The following is a 23,758-nucleotide window of genomic DNA, read 5'->3' on the forward strand; positions in this document are numbered from 1 at the left end:
AGTCTGAAAATGTCATTGTTTAACTTAAGAATTAAATCTTTGTTATATGTCCTTGTCTATAACATATACTTATTTGAAAATACATAAACTTTTTAGTTAGACTATTATTAACTAATAGATGATTTACAATAATTTTTATCAATTTCTCAATCATTCATTAAATTTATCTTTGAAAATTCTACAAACTGAAAAATATAATGAGAAGAATAAAAAATATTTCTTATACACACACAAACTACTATATACTACAAAACATAAAACAATATATTAAAATTTAACTAACAATACATCAGAGTACAATTTATATAAATCAACCATTTATTCAGAATGATACTACCATCTAATTTAGAAACTCTTAGCAAAAAAGAGTACATAAAATACTAATATGATTGAAAGGATAAAAAATAACTGAAATAAGGAATAAATAATATAAACAGAAGACATCTAAGGCTGAGAGCAGGCTGCTTTTGCTTTCCTCAGTGAAATAGATATCCCACAATTACAAATGAATAATTTGTAAACTACAAATCGTTTGTGGTCGCCCCCTTTTACATGGTGGACGCTAGAGGAAGGGGGTTTGAACGGCGAGAGGACCACTCGTCTGGTCAGCAGATGGGGAGATAAGGAGTGATAGATTTAAATGACCCCGTCCGAGGAGTCTGTCGAGGCACACGTAGGCACAAGACATTTTACATGCAGAAAGGTAGACCCCCTGGCCGGTTGTGGTCAATGGCACGTGGCATCCATGTCTAATGAGAGAGGACTTTCCGACAACTTTGCAAGGTTGCTCTTGCCGTAATATCAAAATTATAGAATAGTTAATTAGAAGTGCATCTATTATATTGCATATTGGATTTTTCAAAAATAAAGTTAAATAAAAAGTTATATTGCAACAATTAACAGTTCAAATATGAATACTAATTTTATTATAATTAGTTTACATACAAAATTAGTTTACGCACAACATTAATTAGTTTATACATAAACCATTAGTTAACTAAAATTTTAAATCAAGGTAAAATAAGTCACCTGTTTCCACTCGGATATGAAACAACAATATCAGAATCTTCATCAATGCCAGAAACAGTTCCTGTAGTTCCCAAACACTAAATAAATAAGACACTTTGTGAATTTAAATAGAAAAAGGTGATCCTAATCTAAATTAACCTTATTAATTTGAAAGAATTAACTTTTTTTTAAAAATACTAAAGTATTCAACATTTTATTCACAGTAACAGGAACATTACTCGATCAATTAAAACAGTTTCAATGTTTCTTAATTAACATGGAGAAAAGTAAATTTATTATGTCAGAGAAAATAACAATGTGCTATGCAGATTTTAGTTAGGAATCAGTCAATAGTTAGATTTTTAAAAGATTACAGCTTCTTGTAAAATCAGACTAACATGATAAAGGATACTATTTTTGGAAAAATAAATTTGTGTAATTCAAACAAATAATTTTAATTGATATGCTATGTACTACTAATTATGATTGAAAATGTCAGTTGTATATTTTTTAACAAAAATCTAAGAAAGTGTGATACAATGAACGTAAAAAAAAGCAAATAAAAAATATTAATTACATTTAACCATCATTTCACACCTTGACTAGAATACATAGTTTCATCTATTTTCTAAATGGTGTTATATGAATATTACATAGATATAAAATTTAAGTTTTCAAAATGTTCAATAAGTGTCTTTAAAAAAAATTACCAGATACAATATCTGCTTCATTTTTTGAAAAAATTCAAAATCATATTTTTATAAACAAAAATTATATTTTTAGGAACTAAATACACTACTTAACAGCAATATTATATAAATAATTTATTTTTGCATTTATGTCACTTTTTTCCAGCTAGTTAACAAACTGCAGTGGTAATAAGTAGAATACTTTTTACTGAAAAAAATACATAATAATTCACCTCAAACATGCCATCAGTCCAACCACCATGCCTATGCTGTAAAGACTGTACAATTTCTAATTCTAAATCGACATTGACATTATCGCCTATTTGGAAACCATGAATACCTGCTCGACCAGGACCTTGACCTATAATTTAGAAGAAAATAATTAACAAATATCTTACTAGTTACTACATTTATAAATGAACTATTGACAAAACTTTACCAAGCAAAGGTAAGTGATCCTTATACACTGTTCCACCCTTAGCATCATTAACCACTTTCAGATCAGCCTAAAAAGTAGGTATTTTATATTACTCAATATATACACATAAAGTTCACTTATGTTACTCAATATATACACGCACAGTTATTCACTAAAAATTTAAGAATAACAGGGCAAATATAAGAAGAGTAGAAGAGACTTTTATTCACGATGCTTTTAATCCATGAAATATAAATCTTGATTTCCCAAAAACATCAATAATACTAATCATAATGATCATACTAATCAAGAGGCATGGTTTCTAAACTGCATCAATACAAATTGCTTAGTTATGACACGCTATAAATGATTATTAAATCATGAGAATACAAAACAGAACAGTATGCTCAAGTGCTTGTTTATGTTTTATCGACAACAAAACAAAGATGTTTTCACATTTTGATGTAGATTGATTAGTGAGATATGTAGTTTTGACAACCTTCATAGAGTATATTTTCTCAGATAGGGCTAGGCATTTAACAACAAACCTTTGTTTTAACTTGTCATGTTAGTATCTTGTTAAATTCGAGATGTGTATCTTTACATGTGGAGATGCGCATTATTTATTTATTTATTTTTTTACAATGAATTGTATGTAGAAAAGTAGTGATTTTCTAGCAATTCTTGTTTCACTTGTTTTTCTCATCAAGTTACCTCGTACAATGTAAGTGGAATGGATGTGCAGTAATCATGTGTTCAGCATTATCAAACTAGTTTCGTGATAAATTAATTAGTAAATATTTCATTAACTAGTTTTGTTGTAGCTACTTATTCATAGGTTATATTTAAGTTAAGAGCTAATTATATGCTGTGCAACATTTATAAAACTTTACTCCTCTAAAATTCAAAATGAAAGGATTTATGAATCGTAAGAATATGAATCTCGATGTGAGATCTGTTAAAAATGTGATACTTTGAACTGTATAAAATCAAATGACTAAGTTGACTGTGCAATTCTATAGTTAAAAGCATTCATTTAATCATACAATTTATCTGGATAAAGCCTTGGAAAAACAAACATTTTAAAAACTGTTGCTTTTGTTATTTTACATCTTTTGTATGCTTCTTCCTTTACCAATGAAATAAGAGAATCTTGTACAAATTCATTTGATTGATAATAATTGTTATATGTTTCTGATAATTTTATCTATAGTAAAATGTTCGTATACCTGGAAAATGTATTTATTGAAGCACCCTCAGTATATCTCAAAATTTTAATTTTCTGACATACGCAGATCCTGAGGATCTCATATATTTAGGATTATAATTTAAAACTAATGCAACATATACTCAGAAATGAAATAAAATTGTTTGTTACAAAATTAAATGGAGCATTATCAACTGATGAAAAGAATTAAAGAAGTCAACTTACACATGAAAAAAAAATTTACGTTCCTAAACACTCCCTTATCTAGAATTAGAGTGGAGAATAATGACACTTTATACCAGTTTCCTGATTCAAGAAGTAATCGGTCTAAACTGCAGTTGAATAAAAAAGTGTGAATATTTAGAAATGTCAATACTGTCAGTGGATTATTGATATTCAGTTTATTGCATATTGCTTAGTGACAATCACGTACGAAACAATATCAATTAACTGAAGCAACTGCAATTAGACTAAACAGTACTAGTGGAATTTCAAATGAAAGATTGAATAATATTTACCATTCCTTCAAATCCAACACGATACAAGTTTTTGGCACCATTATCCCACATAACATAAGCTGCACTACGAGGACTAGCAGCACTCCAATCTTGAATTTCTGTCACTTTCCCTCGTCTACCATTACCACCATCTTGATCTTCCCACTGCCAGTCAACTCCTCTAACGACTCTAGCTCCAGGGAAAATGCCTCTAATCGCAATTTTCTTACTCTTGCGTCTCGGATCTGTTAATACTCTATAAATATTTAAAACACAAAGTTTTAACAGAAATAATAGTCATTAGTTAAAAAAAATTGAGCAGTCAAACCTCGTTCCATTGTTCCCGTATGTATAGTCTTGTTTTAAAGTTTTTATCACAAATGCTACTCTTATAATGTTAATGATACCCGTTTAGACTTTTTTTAAGCTAGGTAGGTTCCTACATTTATCACTCAGAAATTCTAACGGCATTTAAAAATATCGAAGATAGTTCATTTTGAGAAGAAAAGTAGTAACTCCTGATGCTAATGATCAAGAAGAAAATAAGGATTTGTTACAGTTAGAGTAAAAGGCAGCAAAATCACAAAGATTCAGATTCAAAATATTACCAAAATTATCAGATAAAATAGGATTTGATAGTTTTAAAAGACCTTGGTCAGAAAGTTATGTGCTCATAATTTCTAATGTACATAACTACAGATAATGAAATTTTTTGTCAATGCATTTAAATGTGCTTTTTCATTATAATTGTCAATGTTACACTTTTTCTGCAATTTTTCATCTAATTTCCCTTAAAATAACTTTTATTAACTTCGCATATAAAGTTTGACTTTTGGTAAATATAGAACAATAAACTTGTTTATTAAACAATGAGCTTTATTTGAATTAATATAGTATTGGTTAAAACATTTTGCTTCAACATATTTAAGATATTTTATAATATAAAATCTAACAGAGGCATGTGAGAGGACCAGTGAATATGTATTCGTACAAGCTGGTGAAATCTTTCAGTAATTAGTCTATAATTAAACTTACTTAATTTTACCTATGTAAATACAGAAGGTAATCGTAATAACTATATATTCCCAAGACTTGACACAATAAAATAATTCTTACCTGTCACTTCCAGGAGTAGTAATTCTAAAAAATCTATGCCTTAAATGATGCTTGTCCCCATGATAACAACTGGAACATAAATCATAATTTGTACATTCAGCACATTTCCAACGGATTCCAAAAATTGGTTGTTGCCTACACGTATCACACATTGTGCCTTCATGTCTAATGCCTACAATGATAATTATATTGACATAAAATATTTTATAAGTTATGAAAAACATAAAAGTTCATGCATTTAATGAATTTAACTGTGATGCCACTATAAATCATTGCATATTACCTAGCTTTCAAATTTCCTTTTTTTCATAAATTTAAGCACTCCAAATCCCGCTTTAAATAAATAAATTATTTAATTAATTTTAATTTAATTTTATAAAGAATGAATGTAAATATTTATATTCTCACTATATTTATATTCTCACTTAGATAACATTCTTCTTATTTCAAACCTTGAGGTCTCCATCAAAATAAAATATTTATTTAAATTTTTATCCTGTTTTCACAATCTACTTCAATTAGACCAAATATCGCATAATAATTCTACTATATTAACCTATCACACTATTCCATAAAACTCTAGATATCTTCTTTTACTGGACTTTCAAGATTGACCTTAACAATAAAATATAAAAAGCACCTCCATTCCATGCCTCATTATTTAGTTAATTTTAGAAAATAAGTAGAAGGAGGAATTTAGCAGGTATGTTTAGAATACATAATCATGTATATTTAAAGTTTAAAAGTAGAAAATCGATAAAAGTAGTTTCTTTAAACAAGCAAATATTATTTCATTCTTAACAAATTTTTAAATAACTTAATAGCCGGTACTTTTGAATAACTGGCTTGTTTTCCAGCAAAGAAAGTATGCAAACAAAAGATACTTATTTTTTTTACAGTCCGAATAAACAGATATTGACAAAATTAACTTAATTGGTAACATGTGAACTGAAAATTGGCATGAAAATTTATAATTAGAAATAAGTCAGAAACTAACAAGATGGTGTAGTGACAGCAAATACAAATAAATACATAGAAATTTATAGCGAATGAAGGAGTACAGCACTCATTTAATTTATAAAAGGGAATTATAGAAATTGCAAAAGTAAAACATTATTTCTCCCAAACATTTTTAAACAGATATAAATGGGTCTATAATATCTACAAATTTAAAAATTATTCCAACTTAATTACTTAAAGCAAAAATTTTTAAATTAATTTAAAATGCAATGTGATAAGGTGAGTTTTGAAGCAGGTTGGATCAGCAATTTTCATTAGTCTAAAATGTCAATTTTTTGTTTAAATAATTTTACTCTGGTTGAAATTTTAATTACTAATAAATGTCAGTGTTTTCCTTAACCCAGTATCAATAACATAGCTACATTATAAACTAACTATAACACCAATTTTTACCCCCTTTGTTTCAAATTTACAACTATCAACGGAAAATGTGTTGAGTTTTTTTAAAATTGCCTACATTTCAACAGATTTGGTTGAAGCAGCAATTGGCAAAATTGTCTCAAAAATGTTTTACATAAAATCAGCTGAAAGATGAAATGCAGCAGATTTTGAAAGTTTGGAGCAAATGTTGTGCAAGCCTATTTTAAAACAAGTAGAAATACTCCCAATAAATTAGAGAAGTATACACAGCCCTAACAAAAAAATTTAAATCACTTTTAATAGTTTATTTTACTACCTTTTGATCTATTCCATTATCATACTTGCAAATAAAATGTTACAATTATTTCTTGTCCTAGTATAATTTTTGAGTTACTGAAATTGCCTAATAATTGAAATTATGGGCTGGTTATGCTTTCACAATAGAACTAGAGACAGTGAATAAATCTAAAATGTGAATAAATCAATTTTTGTAACACATTTTGTAATTACAAAATTCTCCAGAACGTTGAGACTTCTATGAGTAGAGGAGAAGTTATGAAAGATTTCATGAATCTTCAATGTCAATTTTTTTAAAAAATATTGTTCAAATACAAGAGTTCTAACAAAAAGGGAGATATTTATGTTCTTACAGAAAACAGGAAAAAGACTTAAAAGTGAGATTTCCTAGCAATAAATCATAATATAGTAGGAAAATGGAATATTTTATATGCAGTAAATACTCCAAACCACAATTTGCAATCCAAAAGTCCCTACATTTAATGAAAATAAAAACAATGCACTCTAACATAACACAAAATTATAAACTGATGTAAACATCATATGAAAGATGTCAAAATCAGCTTTTTTTGACAACTTTCGACTTTGATCTTACAGCAACTTTTATGAATCGTCAGTGACAAATTTCGTTTGATCTTTTTAAATAATTTTAAAAATATTGTTAAAACACAAAGATGTGAAGAAAAAAAAAGAGTTAAGGATGTGAGTGATTGTTTGTTGTTTTAAAACTACAATTGCTACTGAGGTTAAACTATTACTATAACTACTACACTTAACTAATATTTATGTAATGAAATAGTTCCTTAATCACAGCCATTTCATATCATTTGTGCATAGCACTGAATAACTCAATTATTTATCACATTTCAAAATAATAATAGAGCTATGCAAACATTAGTAAATGTAAACAAAGTCCAATCTTTTTTATATCTTTTTACTACTTTTTATTTCACACGGGCTTTTGAAATGTTATAAATCCCTCTAAAAGCTTAATAACAAGTTTTGTAAAGATCTATAAGTTAATTATATAATAATAGGAGAAGTGACATAGATAAACAATGCTGAATAATGCAAAATATATTAAGAGGGTAGCATATGTGGTTTTTTATTTGAAAATGCAGACCTGTTGGTGCACTTTCAACAATTCTTAGATCGTAGGCACCAGAACATCTGTAATTGGCAGCTGTACCATTGTCCCACACAACTACAACTTCTTCGGGAGATTCAAAATTTCTTACAGTTCCTAAATGCCCTTCTCCACCGTCTTGTTTACCCCATTTCCAATCTGTACCTCGCATCACCCGAGCTCCAACACCTTCCATGGTATTCATTCGACTACCTCGATAAGTGCTGGTATTCCCAGCATCCATGTTGAAGTATTTTAAAGAAAATTAAATGAAGAAGGAACAACGAAGAATGTGACTCAAAAATTCGATTTCTTCATCGTCTGCTATTCATATCCAAATCAATGGTGATCAGCAAATGATCAGACACCAGACAGGAAGTTGCAGACGAGATAATAAGGAGCTCACAACGAGACGAGAAAAACAGTGTTGCCAGCTGTCCTTGGGACAAAAATTACCAGCTGTCGCAAAAGGGGGTGGGGGAACAAAGAGCTAAACGTACACTTGTTAGCAATTTTTGATTGGCTTTACTAGGAGCTATGTTACCAGATTTGGCTGACTATATTTTCCTAAGACGAAAAACCAATAAAAAAGTCAATTTAACAGGATACTTGGCGTGATATCTCTCTTGCAAAAACAGTGCCAAGTATGGGTTATTGGATTTTTTAAATGAATAGGTGCTCTAGATATTATTTTTTTAACACCTTTTAAATTAAAATATTAAATTTTAATATTAGAAGCAGTTTTTAGAAATCATGCGTGAAATAATTTAGTTAAAAAGTAGATTCAGATGGCTATCTCTTCCGTATTTTTCATATCGTTATGATCGATATCAAACGATACAATTAAAAGGGAAAATCTGTCTCATGGGAGGGAAATATTTTCCGCCTGCTAATAAAGGGATAATTCTAGTTTCGTATTCTTGTTTTGAAATTTTCTTTTTCGTGGAAACAGCTGTTTATGGTTTTGCTTAGTAATATCTATTATTAACTCTTGTGTTTTAAGTATATATTTTTCTCAGAGAAATTAACATTTCTATTTATTCTACAATTTTATTAAAAATCTGGGCAGAAATTTATACGCAGATGACTAGTAGCATTTCTAAAAAAATTCACTCCCGCCGCCGCTTAGCTGCACTTACTTTTCTGTCTAATATTTCACTTGATGGTACTCACCGTGATACAAATTTAGGTAATTTTACCTTTCATCTAAAAGTTACTAAATCTGCAAATGTATGTCCCTTACCTGTTGATCATTTAGAATCTTCAAAAAATATCCGATCCTCTCCCAAAAGTGTTACAATCGAAACAGAACCTCAAATAGCTCCTGAAAAAGTAAGAGACCCTGACTCTGCGAGATCGTCTATTTCTTTTAAAAGCGATAAAATCATCAAAAGGAGAAATTCTGAATGTAAACATCATGAATTTGTTGACCAGTTTGAAGATATACTCTATGTAAAAAACAGAGTTCGGTTAGTATTTTACTTGAATTATATTTTTTTATTTATTTATGTGGATTAGATCTTTTTTTTTTCCTTTTAATTGCTTGTTGACAAATATGTATTAAGTAAATTATAACAGTTAAGCTTCATTGATTTCCAATTAAAAAATTTTGTTTTAAAATATCTTATGGGTAACTCTGAAATTATACTTGTTACATTTTATTGATTTCTAATTATCAAGTTAAGTATATTAACCAATTCAGAAAATTTCCTCGAATAAAAATTTATGCTAAAAAACGGAATTTTCTTTAACTTTTTTGGAGTTGTTGTTTGTAAGAAGGAAAATGTTAAGCTATGTTGGAAGTTTTTAATTCCTTATTCCCATAAAACTTTTATTAATTTTCGAAATCTCATAGTTTTATATTTTAATCTGTATATTATCTAACAGTTACATGATTGTACAAAATTTATATTAATTCTCAATATTTCTACTTACCGAAATAAAAAAATAAAAAAGTTAACTTAAAAGACAATAAGTTTAATATTTTAATTGTAGAATGTTTGTGGTTTAAGTGATTGCAACAAGTCAAAATATTATAAGATATTTCAAGATTTATCTCTTAAAACTACATTTTATAGGTTTGAAATATAATTTTTTATTTAAAAATAACTATTTAGATTTATGGTTTGTAAAATCCATGAGCTACCATGTAAATAAATAAACCTTTTTAAAATATTTTTTCAAGGAGATTTTTTTTTTAAATTTTTGTAAAAATTTTATAACTGTGTTTCTTTTACCACTAACTCAATTCAATTTACCTTATTCGAAGTGCATAATAATACTTGTAAAATTTTAATGTGTTTATAAATATTATAAATTTTTTGTTACATAGAGTTCACAAGTTTGTTTGCGATGCAAAAGCACGACTGTGTAATTTAAGTCAAAAAAGAAGGTTATCTCATCAAAAGTCTATAGAATCATATGGTTTACCATCAGCTAACAGTACCGAAAGTCTAAGTAAGCAAATTAACTTAATTCGCAAAAAACATTAAAATTTTGAATCTAAATTATTTTCTATTATTTCAGCTGTTTCTGGTAGTTACCGAATCAGAAAACCCTCACTATGTCCATCAGAATGTTCATTTCCGTCTGCTGCTGAGATTAGGTTTATTAAAAGCTTAAAGGATCACAAAAATGATTCAGAGAGGTTATATCACATGTTTTTCATGCATATTATTTTTTAAACGAAAAAATATATATTATTTATTGAAATTTTTATTATATTTCAGAATGGTTTTAATAAGTGAAAAGAAATCTCCATTTGCTTTGTTTTCTGTTGTTGCATTTAGTAAATCTCAAGGATCCTCTAGGTATGTTTTTTTTTTTTTATAAATTTTAACCTTTTATTTATTTATTTTCTGCTTGAAAAGATTAAATAGCTCCTGAAAATTAACTTTTCAAATCTCTAACAATCTCTTTTATACGTTACTTATTACTTTTTAATAAGCCATTTATAAAATATAATTTTAGATTTAACTGAATTTAGACAGCTCTACTAAATAAGCTAAATTTGACATACTATATTAATTCAAGAATATGGTTGGAAAAAAATGTTTTATAAAATTGATGAAGTAAAAGCTTAAAATAAAAACAGTTCTCTGTACCCTCCTTCATTTATGAAAATCATTAAAATACAGTATTAAATTCTGGCAGGCAAAGTCGGTGGTCAAAAATGTCTACTCAAAGAGGTTAACTTTTTAAAGATACTGATTTTGAGCTTTTTTTATTTCTATAAAGTTGATTCATTCTCATTTATAATGGATGTTATATAATATAATTAAGAAAATGTTCATTTCAACTTCTGTATTTATATTTTTCCATGTATCATTTAAATATGTTGTTTATATGTTTTTGAAAACCTTAATTTTTATTTGCGTGTATGGACTATAAATGTATATAAATAAGTTTTAAAAATATATTTAAAAAAAAAAACTATAAGTCATACAACTCTTTTATAAACACACTGTTTCTGTCTAGAATCGACATAAAAATAGATGGCAGCCGAAGGAGACATGCAACCAGTATGCGTCAGCTTGCAGCAATCAGTGATGGACCGGACCCACTTGATATACTCTCTCTGATTGGTGTTGAAAAACCATTAGAAGGGCAGGTGTGGGTTCTTGAATTTAAATATTTATCTGATTTGTTGAAATTATTTAACTCATTTACCCATGTCTGACAGAGGTGAAAGTTACCGTCAAATTTACACATGCCCATGTGAGACACGGGCAATCTTGTGTCTCACATTATTTTATTTCTAATGCCCGTCTGAGATTCGTTCTAGTAAAAATGGATAGACTAGATTATAATTAAATTTATTTACCATAAATGACACCACTATGCAGCATTTTTCTTGTGCAAACCACGTGGTGCATTTTGATGATTAGCTATTTGATATATTAATTTAATTTATTGATAGTTAATTGATTATTAATTGATATATTGATTTAATTTAATTTTAATATTTCAAAAATCAAAATAAACCTGTAATCAAATTGTTTAAACATTGTTTGTACCATAATTTTTTAAATAACTTCTGCACCAAACCCCATTCCCTAGCCCCCCCCCCACAACTGAAATTGTAGAAATAACTTACACTATCTATACCTATATATTCATTTTCTGTAAAAAAATTTAAAAATATTGCTTTTACCAAAAAAAACAACTCATGCTTTAAGAGGTTATAGAAACTATCAACTGCTGTCTCAATTTCTAACATCATAATGCTCTTAATATGAAAGTTGAGCGTGAACAAGTTTTTGTTATCATAATGTCAAATATTAGTCTAATTTATATTTTGTTTTTGCATTTGGGGCTTTTCTGTGTATCACAAAGTTTTTTTACACACTGCACCATCTCAGAAAAAAAGGTTGTTCTGTTTAACCACTTAACACTTACATTATCTCAAAAACAAAAAAATTAAAACCTTTTTTTTTTGCATGAAGCATACAACTTTTTTTTGAAAAAAATATAAGCCAAACCATTGATAAAAAAGTATCAAGTGTCCGACTAGTAAAATTTATTGCAGTGAAAACTTATGTATGTGGATTGAGTTGTGGATATTCTTATGCATCAATACGAAACATTGGTCAGTGTCAAATATTATGCGACTTTTATTTATCATTCTGTATCACTTAACATTTATATGAAGGAAATTTTAAATTAAGTTTCCTTTACGGTTATGCCTTTTTAATTTCCTGAATCTATTAAATAATATCTAAAGAAATTTTAAAGGGATTTGAAACCAAACCAAAGAAAAAAAAATTAGGATAAAACTGTTCAGCTGATTGTATTCCAAGAACCTGTGTTTGCAAGGAGCATTACTTAAAAAAAAACGTTCTTAGGATAAGTGTGATAAGTAAGAATAAGTATGATTGCTCAGGGGTTTAACAGTTAAACAGACTGTCGCTCCTAAAAGTAACAACTAGGCTCCATAACTTCGATATTATAAATCTTAAAAAGAAGAAAAGCTGTTTAAAATCTTCTTCTATATTTAAAACTAATGGCCTCAACGTAGTCTGTAGTAGTTGGAAAAAAAAACCAATAAAGAAACAAATAATTTTATATGATATATTTGTTTACACTATATTTTATTTACTGCAGTATCTGGCAGCAGACCAATATTAATGCTTTAAAATAATTTTTGAATAAAGATACTTTAAAGTACAAAAATATGCATTTAAGCATTTATTATTTACATGGAGAGAAATGAAATTTTTCGAGAGAATTAGAAACAAATTTTTCAATTCAAGTTTTTCAATTTTGGTTTGCTTCAGAGAGTGTGAATTAATGCAATTTATTGAGAATCGTGGCTTTTGTTTAAAAATTCTGTGTAAAATTCATTTTCCTAAACTAGTTGATTATAATATGAATATTTTCATTACAATTAATATATTAACTAAATATTTTCACATAACCATAATTTTTTTTGGCTTAAATTATCTATTAGTTATTTTGGTTTTTATTGCGAGTGTAAAATTCATTTTCCGAAACTATGAAGTTGATTACAATATGAATATTTTCATTATAATTAATATATTTACTAAATATTTTCACATAACCATAATTTTTTTTGGCTTAAATTATCTATTAGTTATTTTGGTTTTTATTCCGAGTGTAAAATTCATTTTCTTAAACTATAGTTGATTATAATATGAATATTTTCATTATAATTAATATATTTACTAAATATTTTCACATAACCATAATTTTTTTTTTGGCTTAAATTATCTATTAGTTATTTTGGTTTTTATTGCGAGTGTAAAATTCATTTTCCTAAACTAGTTGATTATAATATGAATATTTTCATTTAATTAATATACAGTAGAGAACCAATTATCCGGGATGCTCGGGACCATCGCTATCCCGGATATCTGAATTTCCCGGTTTTCTGGATCGACCGAAAAGTGTCGTTAATCGATGTTTTATCGAACCCGAAGTACAAGGAAAAAGTGTAATGCATAAAGTAAGAGAAAAAAGAAAGGTACTCCTAACTTTAAAAAGAAAAAAAAAATGGTAGATATACAGTAGAGAACCATTTATCCGGTATCCAGAAAACCGGGAAACCAGAAAACCGGGAAAAATTTTGCTCGATTTTTCCGCCATTTTGTACTAGAATGAAAAAAGCGGAAATTGAACTCATCCTTGAAGTTGAAGAGAGGAAAATGTAAGGAAGGGGGAAAAAAAATTTCCCCGTTTACCCAGAGAAACGTCATTTCCTCCGTGACCTTGAAGGCAGGGAAGAGAGGATTGTTTTATTTTTTCCTTTAGGCCGTCAATCAAACTCAAGGGTGTGGCATGCTGATTTCGTTTTCTGCTTGATTTACGAGGGGGGGGGGAATGCATTGCATGCATATCAGTGAGCAGAAAAAGAAAAGAGAAAAATATATTTATTTGACATCGACTAATAAAAATAAAATCTTTTTCTTTTGAATAAATTCTCATTCTTTGGAAGTGCGGTATCAGTTGCAAGTTTTTCTTGGTGTGGAATCACATCTGCTGTAATAAAAAATCTTGTTTTTATCAACAAAAAAATAAAATAAAAGGAGAATTGTTTATTAATCTAAACATAGGATTATTTTATGAAGCAGATTGCAGTTTTGTTTTTCTGATTCCACTACGTTTGATTTTTTTTTCTTTTCGCGATAAACTTCGCACTCAATAAATTAATTCTTTTTATTCATAAATTTTATCATTAGGTTTTTTTTCTTTTTTTTTTTTGAATTCCGTTGATCTTGCCTTGTTCCGGGTTTTAATATTTATGCTAGTGCCTTTTTTAACTATCGTTTTGGTTCGATAATTTTCAAGTGTTTTTATTTAGATTAATAAGTTTTCCTTTTCTTTTATCGTTTCCTCCCGTATAATTAGGTATGATATATATTGCGTTATTTAATCATTGGTTTTGTTTATATTATTTAATTTAGGAATTGTAATTATTTTTAAAAAATAAATATGAGAATTTTGTATTTTTTAAACTTGATTTTCTTGTCTAAACTTGCAATTTTTTTTTTTAATTCTTTTAAATGTTATATATCTACCATTTTTTTTTTCTTTTTAAAGTTAGGAGTACCTTTCTTTTTTCTCTTACTTTATGCATTACACTTTTTCCTTGTACTTCGGGTTCGATAAAACATCGATTAACGACACTTTTCGGTCGATCCAGAAAACCGGGAAATTCAGATATCCGGGATAGCGATGGTCCCGAGCATCCCGGATAATTGGTTCTCTACTGTATAACATTTAAAAGAATTAAAAAAAAAAATTGCAAGTTTAGACAAGAAAATCAAGTTTAAAAAATACAAAATTCTCATATTTATTTTTTAAAAATAATTACAATTCCTAAATTAAATAATATAAACAAAACCAATGATTAAATAACGCAATATATATCATACCTAATTATACGGGAGGAAACGATAAAAGAAAAGGAAAACTTATTAATCTAAATAAAAACACTTGAAAATTATCGAACCAAAACGATAGTTAAAAAAGGCACTAGCATAAATATTAAAACCCGGAACAAGGCAAGATCAACGGAATTCAAAAAAAAAAAAGAAAAAAAACCTAATGATAAAATTTATGAATAAAAAGAATTAATTTATTGAGTGCGAAGTTTATCGCGAAAAGAAAAAAAAATCAAACGTAGTGGAATCAGAAAAACAAAACTGCAATCTGCTTCATAAAATAATCCTATGTTTAGATTAATAAACAATTCTCCTTTTATTTTATTTTTTTGTTGATAAAAACAAGATTTTTTATTACAGCAGATGTGATTCCACACCAAGAAAAACTTGCAACTGATACCGCACTTCCAAAGAATGAGAATTTATTCAAAAGAAAAAGATTTTATTTTTATTAGTCGATGTCAAATAAATATATTTTTCTCTTTTCTTTTTCTGCTCACTGATATGCATGCAATGCATTCCCCCCCCCCTCGTAAATCAAGCAGAAAACGAAATCAGCATGCCACACCCTTGAGTTTGATTGACGGCCTAAAGGAAAAAATAAAACAATCCTCTCTTCCCTGCCTTCAAGGTCACGGAGGAAATGACGTTTCTCTGGGTAAACGGGGAAATTTTTTTTCCCCCTTCCTTACATTTTCCTCTCTTCAACTTCAAGGATGAGTTCAATTTCCGCTTTTTTCATTCTAGTACAAAATGGCGGAAAAATCGAGCAAAATTTTTCCCGGTTTTCTGGTTTCCCGGTTTTCTGGATACCGGATAAATGGTTCTCTACTGTATTTACTAAATATTTTCACATAACCATAATATTTTTGGCTTAAATTATCTATTAGTTATTTTGATTTTTATTGCAAATAATGTTTACCTTTTTTTTTCTAACTAGGATATATCATATGGGGATTTGTTAGCCCCATCCCTATTGAACAAGAAATCTAGAATACCAGACAACTGTCTAGAAACTGATATAAGTTTGCGATTTCCGTATCTGATGCATACAAGTTTGCATACAATGGATGCCCCTATCCCACGAATAAGTCCAAAATTTTCTACTACTCCTCCGATAGCATCCGACAAATGTAAATATCTCAACTTTTGTGTCATAAAAACATATTTTATTTATTTATTTATTTTTGGTAAAATTTGGATAACATAAGGATTATATTAATTTATGAATAGTTTTAGAGAGGGAATGTCATCCATGGATATCTTACCATTCAGCTATTTATCATCCCAATCTGTTAGATGATCCAGAACTCATTGCTGGAAAGCATAGCACTCTTTTAAATTTTCCTTCTTACATAGTAAGCTGAATTCATTTATAACATCTCTAACAATATAAAGGCTTGGAGCAATATAATGATAAGCCACAATTTCAGGTGAATTAAGAATGTATTTTTGATGAAAGGCACCTCAATGCCCAGGTGGCCGATAACATCAGCACTCGGGTGGTGCAGTAGGTAGTGGCGTCACTAACTCCACTGGTGGCGAGTCGGGGGTCGCGAGTTTGATCCTGGTAACTGACTAAACTAGCTGCATGTGTATATGTGTCAAGGTGCACATTAAATTTGTCGTGATTGGAAGTTCTCTCGTTGAAGTTTGGAGGAAGGGGTACTAGCTCAGATGTTGTCCACGACGTTTGATCGATGGCAAAGTTATGTAACACTTATGTCATGGTAAATAAAAGATAGAGCTCTGAAAAAGAGGACTAAGTGATTGGCTGTGATATGTCTTGGCAATAAGATTTTTCTGTACATTGTGTTGTTAGTTAGTGGAAATTCTGGAAAGTTGTAAAGTACCTTTCTGGAGAGATTACTAAGGCATAGTTTGATGAACAACTGTCTCTTTTAGGAAAAAATGTGGCTTATCATTATATTGCTCTGAGCCTTTCAACTACATTTTTTAAAATGTAGTTATTTATAACTTCATGTAATTTTAACAGTATTTTAGGTTTTGTGAATTACACATCTTATCTTTTTTATAGTTATACTCTTATGTAAAAAAATGTATGCATTTTTTGCTTATTCCATTTACACTGTTTATAAAAGCATGTTTTTATTTTAATTCTTAAAAAAAAAAAAAAAAATTCCTAACGCTAGTTTTAATTAATGTAGAACATATTAAACATAAAGTTTAAATGAATGTAGAACATAAAGTTTAAATGAATTAACCTTATTGACATAATTAGATAGTTAAGCTTCGAAAATATTACTAACTGTTTGTGTGCTGAAGAATTTTCTTCTGTTAAAAGTGCAGAGTAAAATGCATAGCTTCTTATTTCAGAACATAATAAAAACGGTCATAATCAACTCTTATTATGTAAAAAGTATTTATTAATAAGAGTTAAAAGTAAAATAAAATATGTAATTTAAAAGTAAATATAGCAGCATAATTTTGCTTTTACACATTTTTGGTGCAGTGTGAGAAAAGTGTGATAGCATTTCACTGCAATCAAATATCCAATTTTCTGAAATTTTTGTAGCTTAATCTCTATTTAATCTTAATTAAGCTCGAAGAATTTCTTTTAAACAGCCAACTTAAAAATTTATCAATATGTTAATTGTAAATTAGACAAAGCATATTTTTAAAATAGAATAAGCATTATTTTATTTTAAAACTTTCAAATGAAATAAGATCATAATTTTTTTGTATCTTTAACTTAATTGTTTGAGTTGTTGAGAAACAGTTTAAACTTGGGTATTTTTTCTGAGAATTATGTTTAATAAACAATTTAATATTTTTGAAAAATATAGTTTGTTAAAATTTAATAATTACGAGTGAAGCTAATTTTATACCTTGAGGTATAAAATCTTTTATATAAATTGCATTTCCATATTTATAAAGGAATAGCCTTTAAATTAAGCTTCTTATTTTTAATATACTATTCTTTTTAACTTTCTGTAAAGAGCTTATTTATCTCCTTTTTTTCCTACAAATATTTATCCACTAATTTCGTAAAATTTTAAAATATTTTATACATATTTATTGATTTATGAAATTGTTTGTCAATTTGTAATCATATTAATTATGTTCATTTTTTTCTTTAGCTCCAAAATAATAGCTTTATTTGTAAACAATGTTTTCTCATGATTTCAGACTTCTGTTATTGATTATGTAAAGCCTTCAGATTTAAAAAAAGACTTGAATGACAGATTCAAAGAACGATTTCCTCAAGTTCAGTTAACTCTAAGCAAGTTAAGAAGGTAAATAATAAATTTCTAAGCATGAAAATATTGTAACACATAAACAGTTTTTTGTTGCATATTAAGAAGTTACATAGGAAATTGAAACAAAAATTATCTGATAAATTTATATAGAATGAAAATAATTATAGATATATATAAATTCAACAAAAAATTATAGTATTACTCCAATTTTATAAATTTTTTCTAATCACATCTGCTAATGATGTAAGCAAATGTAATAATTAACAATAAAATCATTCTATTATTTTAATGGCAAATTTGGTTTTGTTTTAAGCTATGTTTAATTTATCAGCTAAAACAGTAAAATTGCCTTTTTCCTCATAATGAATCTACGTCGTAAAGGTGGGGACCCTTATTATCTCTTATTTCTAAGACACTATGGGGAACCCTGTGCTTGTCACTTTTTTTAAAAAATCAAAGCACTTTAATTTATTTTGGGGAAGTCGGAAAGAAAACCGTAGTTTTCACTCTTCAGAAAGCTCTTATGAAACAAAATTTTAGAACTAGAAAATATTTATTTAAATATTTGGGGCCTATAAATGCGAAATTCGTCAATTCTAAAAACCATGAATGTTGTGCATAAAAATTAAACAGTAGTATTGAAGAAAAAAAAATTTTTTTTCGCATTTAGAAATAAAATTTAAGTAAGGGAAGAAGAAAAAAAAAGATGTCTTTCAATATCATAGGTGAAAATCTGAAGAGTCCTTAGAAGGCACTTTAGAAAGAGAATGTTCAAAGGGCTTTACCTATACCCCTCAAATCCTAGTGAAGGTTCTGTGTATATCTTTATGATACTCTGTTGCAAGTTAAGAAAAAATCATTATCCCTATAGAGAGACCCTGTTTGCATCTAACTGCACGCCAAATGGATGCCAAGCTCCCAGCGTGAACGTATATCAATATCGTAAACTCTTAGATGACGTTGCACAGCCTCCTTTTTGCTTGCTTTCTTATTAATAATATAATGACAGTTAACATGAATAATCAATTAACAAAAATAATATCTAAAAATCGTAACAAATATACGTCTTTCTCTTCGCTTATAAAAAAACTGATGGAAGAATAATAAATATTGTTTCTTGCAGATGATTTTCTTCCACGGTGAAACAAAAATAAAAATTCTTTATCTCGCATTTAATTTCCTAAAAGCATGTCACCATAAGCCGTGCCATTTTTTGTGGTCCAATCAAATCTAATGCTATTACAATGTCATATAGTTGTTTCGTTTTTACGAATGAATGTTCTCCTCATTTATCGAAATATATCGCAAAGTCTAGGATTCCTGTAAGGCTACAAAATTATAATATTTTTTTAAAAATAATTCTTTGATATATATCGTAAGAGATAGCACATATTAAATTTCTGACTGATGTGTTTAACCTTTCAAAGCCTTTTGCCTTGTATAATTTGATAACGAAATAGAATGGAACTGTATGCAGTCACGGATGATTACTTAAATCCTATACGGCTATGGTGTTGCAATTTCTTAACTTGCAATGAACTATAGTTTCATTTTCTGCAGAGTGCTTGTTTATATATATATAGTTCCACTCATCATTGTTAAATATGGCACAACAAAATTTAAAAAAGTTGTTGCAACTTTTAGCTCTTTCATGGTGTGGGTAAATCACTGATTCATTTTGTTATATATTATTTATTAATGTTTATGGATAGGAAAGAGCAGGTCATGTTTTCTTTTGACTGCTATTCATTCTTAAAAAACAATTATGTATGCCAAGCTCTTAAAAGAACTTTCTTCAGAGAGGGATCAGGCAAGATTCTGATTAGCAAATTGATCTGAAAGAGAAAAGACTGTTTAACCGCTAAATTTAACTTGCTATTGATTTCACTTTAGGATGATTTTCGTGCCGTGATCTGTGGCAGAATAATCGCCAAACCCTGGCAAATTCCGGGCAGTGGCCAGCGAGAAACTAAAAAAAACATCACAGAGAGGGACCAACTCGAAAGATACAACTTGTAGCCACCCCCGGGCAAACATCTACATGTTTTTTTTTTCTTTCTTTTTCTAAATTGCAAGTTTAAAACCTATTTGGCACCTTGGCGATTGTAATTGGGGCGACATATCACGATACGGAAATATCCCTCACTTTTAACTAGTTTTGAATCATAGACTAAAATTATTTTAGTGATTAGCTATTAATTTTTAGTCTTTGTTAGCAGTTGTCTCATGTGTAGGATAAATTGTTACATATATAGTTACGTTTAGCGTCAATATTAGTTTAGTTTGAAGGAAAATGAAACTTATTCATATCAATGTCTCTATAAATCTTTTTAGTTTGAAACGAGAGATGTACAAGATTGCTCGGCATGAGGTAAAATCTGAACAGATCCATTCCCTTTTTTTTTACATTTTAAGTATTCATATTTTTGTTTGTAAATAGTCTTGTCTGTTATTTTATAGTGCAATATTGATCTTTCTGTGGTGGCTCAAGCTTTTGTGTATTTTGAAAAACTCATATTAAAAGTGAGTTTTCTTGAATATTTTTGCATGATGTTTTCTTTATTTACTGTAGAACATTTTTGAACTTTCCTTTTAAATTTCAGATTTTAGTGAATAAACAAAACAGAAAACATTGTGCTGGTGCTTGTCTCTTGTTATCAGCTAAATTGAATGATGTGAGAGGGATAGATTTGCAAACTTTGTTGGAGGTCAGTGTTTTTAATTTGAACAAAATTTTCTTAAATTCATAAGATTGAAATGTTCTGAGATTTTTTTCCCCAAGAAAACAAGGATAAGAAAATATTTACTTGTGTAAGCTAGCTGATATGAATTTTCTTTACTCACTTGTGCAAATTCAAAATTTTATCACTCATAACCAGTTCTAATTGGGCATCATAAAATTACAGTAAGAATCTTTTTTTTGGTAAAATTATAGCTCGATACTTAAGCCCTTTCAAAACACATAATGTTACAGAAATACCCTAAAATAAGAAAAAGAACTGAACTTATATACCCGAAGCAGCGTTTGAGGAGTCCGATTCAAGTGATTTCGTCATAGATCTTTCACGATATTTAATATTTTTTTATTATGATGATCAAAGTGCGAAGAAGTAAATAATATGTCCGTAACATGAAACTCCATCTCACAAAATGACATACGGCATTTGCATGACACAAAGCTTGCCCGTTTGCATTCAAAATTCTGGTGGTTACACAGATTATTAATGTGCCAGTAATTCACATTTGAAATGGATTTTCTTTTAATATCATTGATCTGTGATCTTGAAACTTTAATCAATTAAATATGTTACTCAGACAAACGCATTGCCGGAATTTCATTACCTTTCTTGGTTTTGGGATTTTTTTTTCCATCTGCGTAGCTTTTTGCATTTAATATTTTTGATTATAGATATATAACTTAGAAATATAATATGTTTCTAAATTGATTGCACGAAAGCTTAAAAAAAAGTGAATTCGGAGAAAAATCAATATTTTGAGAATACAGTTTTAAGCTGTGCATTATTTCACCGACTCTTAAAAACAATACATAATGTTAGATAAATGGACATCCATTGTATGTCTGTTAATTTAAAATTTCATCTACGATTTGAGCTTTTTTAACTTTATCTGAGCTGTATTTATATACATAGTTTATCCTTCGACTCATTTGTCTCGGACAGTATGGAATCACTGTGTCAATCAATAAGCTATGAGTTTTAACTTTATATCTTTAAAAACATTAATTGATAAAATTCTGATTTATTTGCAGTAGTAATAATTTTTTTACTGTATTTAAACTTTTAAATTTATTTTGTTCATTGTTTTCAGAAAATAGAAACAGTATTTCGCATAAACCGAAAAGATTTGATGGCTTTGGAATTTGGAGTCTTGGTTGCCTTGGAATTTTCTTTGCTTCTGAATACATCAGAGATACTACCACACTACCAAAGGCTTATCTACGAGTCTTAAAGAATTTTTAATTACGATTTTCACTCATTAGAATTAACAATATTCGATTTTTTTTCCTCCTCACATCTTTCTAATATTCAAGAAAGTTACTAGGTATGCAACAATTAATGCACCAGTTAAGTAACATTAACCAGTTAAGTATCTAGAATGTTTGAAGAATTTTTCACAATGTTAATTGTTTACATTGGGTTTGATTTATTGTGAATAAGTTATGTGAGTGGTTTAAACTTGATTCTTTAATTAAGATGTATTTTTCAGGTAAATAATATATTCTCAACACTTACTCTCGATTGTCCCCTGAAATAAATACATGAAGAAATATAATATTGCTTTATGTATAGGCTTACTTCAGTCACTTGAAAAATAAGTCTTGGATATAAAAACTAATATATTGTCATAATTGAGTAGTAAACCCGTTCATCTGAACTATTTGAATAATTAAGATGCAAAAGTTAACTATTAAGCTTTTGACTACAATAGCTTTGTAAATGTATAAAATATTTTTTATGAAGTATAAATTAATAATCTGTATTATTAAATTGAAAAATATACATCATACATTTAAGATTATATTGAGTATAATATAACATGAAGTATAAATTAATAATCTGTAAAATTATATTGTTCATTTAGACCTAAAATTTCTAAAGTATAATATAACATAAGTTTAAAAAAAAAATTTTTTTTTGAACTAATGGGTGATAAATGCATATTTCAGAGAAAAATTATATTTGTATAAACCTTAAATTTTTTAAAACAATATTAAAAATTTAAATGGAGTTCAGAAATAAAGCAGGATCGATATTATGTGATTGTTTCAATAAGTTAGCAGGCAAATTAGTCAAAATGATTTCTTTTATATATAACATATTGAATGACGCATTATTTACAATTTAATAAAGAAAGAACTTTTGACTGGGCTCTTTAAATAATCATGTCGCTTAGTATTTATTTTAACTTGTAATTTTAAAGAAACAATTACCTACATACAACTACAACTGTACTTTAACAAAAAAATCGTGAAAAGTTAAGCTGTGATATTATAAATAACTAATTTTTTATAATTAGTTACATTTTCTTTATGTTTCCCTTCTTGGTGTATATGGATAGTGATCTATCTTTGTACATAAAAAAAAGTAGAAATAATTATTTCTAAAGAATACGTAAAATAGAAAATTTGATTGATAAATATTCATATTTATTCTAAACTTTAAAAAGTACAAAATTTTTATATTTCTTAAAACCTCTTCATATTATCTGAACTTTATCTGGTATGTACTTAAAAATTTATACTGTGTATTTTACTGTCATCGCTATTGTAAAAGGGAAATTTTTAAAGAGAAAAATATATTGTATTGTATTTTATTGTATTATTATTTATTTTTTGTTATTAGGTATTTTTGTGAAATTAGACTTCTCTCAACAGC

At 28.0% G+C, this 23,758-nt stretch overlaps 2 protein-coding genes across 2 annotated transcripts in view; one reads left to right on the forward strand and one right to left on the reverse strand.

Moving 5' to 3' along the window:
- The window catches only part of mib1 (E3 ubiquitin-protein ligase mind bomb 1), a 46,761-nt gene extending 38,494 nt beyond the window's left edge, over positions 1 to 8,267 (reverse strand). Inside the window, exons 1-6 of the mRNA XM_087165481.1 lie at positions 7,736 to 8,267; positions 4,936 to 5,107; positions 3,841 to 4,075; positions 2,137 to 2,203; positions 1,931 to 2,058; positions 1,030 to 1,106 (exon numbers count right to left, since the gene is read on the reverse strand). Of these exons, the coding sequence (XP_087021607.1) occupies positions 1,030 to 1,106; positions 1,931 to 2,058; positions 2,137 to 2,203; positions 3,841 to 4,075; positions 4,936 to 5,107; positions 7,736 to 7,982 (926 nt within the window). The 5' untranslated portion in view covers positions 7,983 to 8,267. The remainder of the gene's footprint in view (positions 1 to 1,029; positions 1,107 to 1,930; positions 2,059 to 2,136; positions 2,204 to 3,840; positions 4,076 to 4,935; positions 5,108 to 7,735) is intronic.
- A 310-nt stretch (positions 8,268 to 8,577) lies between these two features.
- LOC107455998 (CDK5 and ABL1 enzyme substrate 2) lies at positions 8,578 to 22,842 on the forward strand. Its single transcript, XM_016073762.4, has 12 exons — positions 8,578 to 9,207; positions 10,071 to 10,195; positions 10,265 to 10,385; positions 10,468 to 10,548; positions 11,216 to 11,348; positions 16,082 to 16,274; positions 16,375 to 16,499; positions 18,292 to 18,398; positions 20,697 to 20,733; positions 20,823 to 20,885; positions 20,966 to 21,070; positions 22,191 to 22,842. Exons 1-12 carry the CDS (start codon positions 8,822 to 8,824, stop codon positions 22,329 to 22,331), a joined length of 1,617 nt encoding a protein of 538 aa, XP_015929248.1. The 5' UTR covers positions 8,578 to 8,821; the 3' UTR covers positions 22,332 to 22,842.
- The last annotated feature ends 916 nt before the right edge of the window (positions 22,843 to 23,758 follow it).

The sequence above is a fragment of the Parasteatoda tepidariorum genome, chromosome 6 (genome assembly GCF_982258835.1).
Source record: "Parasteatoda tepidariorum strain Cologne lab strain chromosome 6, Ptep-v5.0, whole genome shotgun sequence".
NCBI lineage: Eukaryota > Metazoa > Arthropoda > Arachnida > Araneae > Theridiidae > Parasteatoda > Parasteatoda tepidariorum.

Excerpts from the sequence above, each read along its gene's own strand:
- LOC107455998 (XM_016073762.4), top strand. The coding sequence starts at position 8,822 with ATGACTAGTAGCATTTCTAAAAAAATTCACTCCCGCCGCCGCTTAGCT. Across the intron at positions 18,399-20,696 it reads ACTCTAAGCAAGTTAAGAAG|TTTGAAACGAGAGATGTACA; the intron begins GTAAATAATAAA and ends AAATCTTTTTAG. Across the intron at positions 20,886-20,965 it reads TTGAAAAACTCATATTAAAA|ATTTTAGTGAATAAACAAAA; the intron begins GTGAGTTTTCTT and ends TTTAAATTTCAG.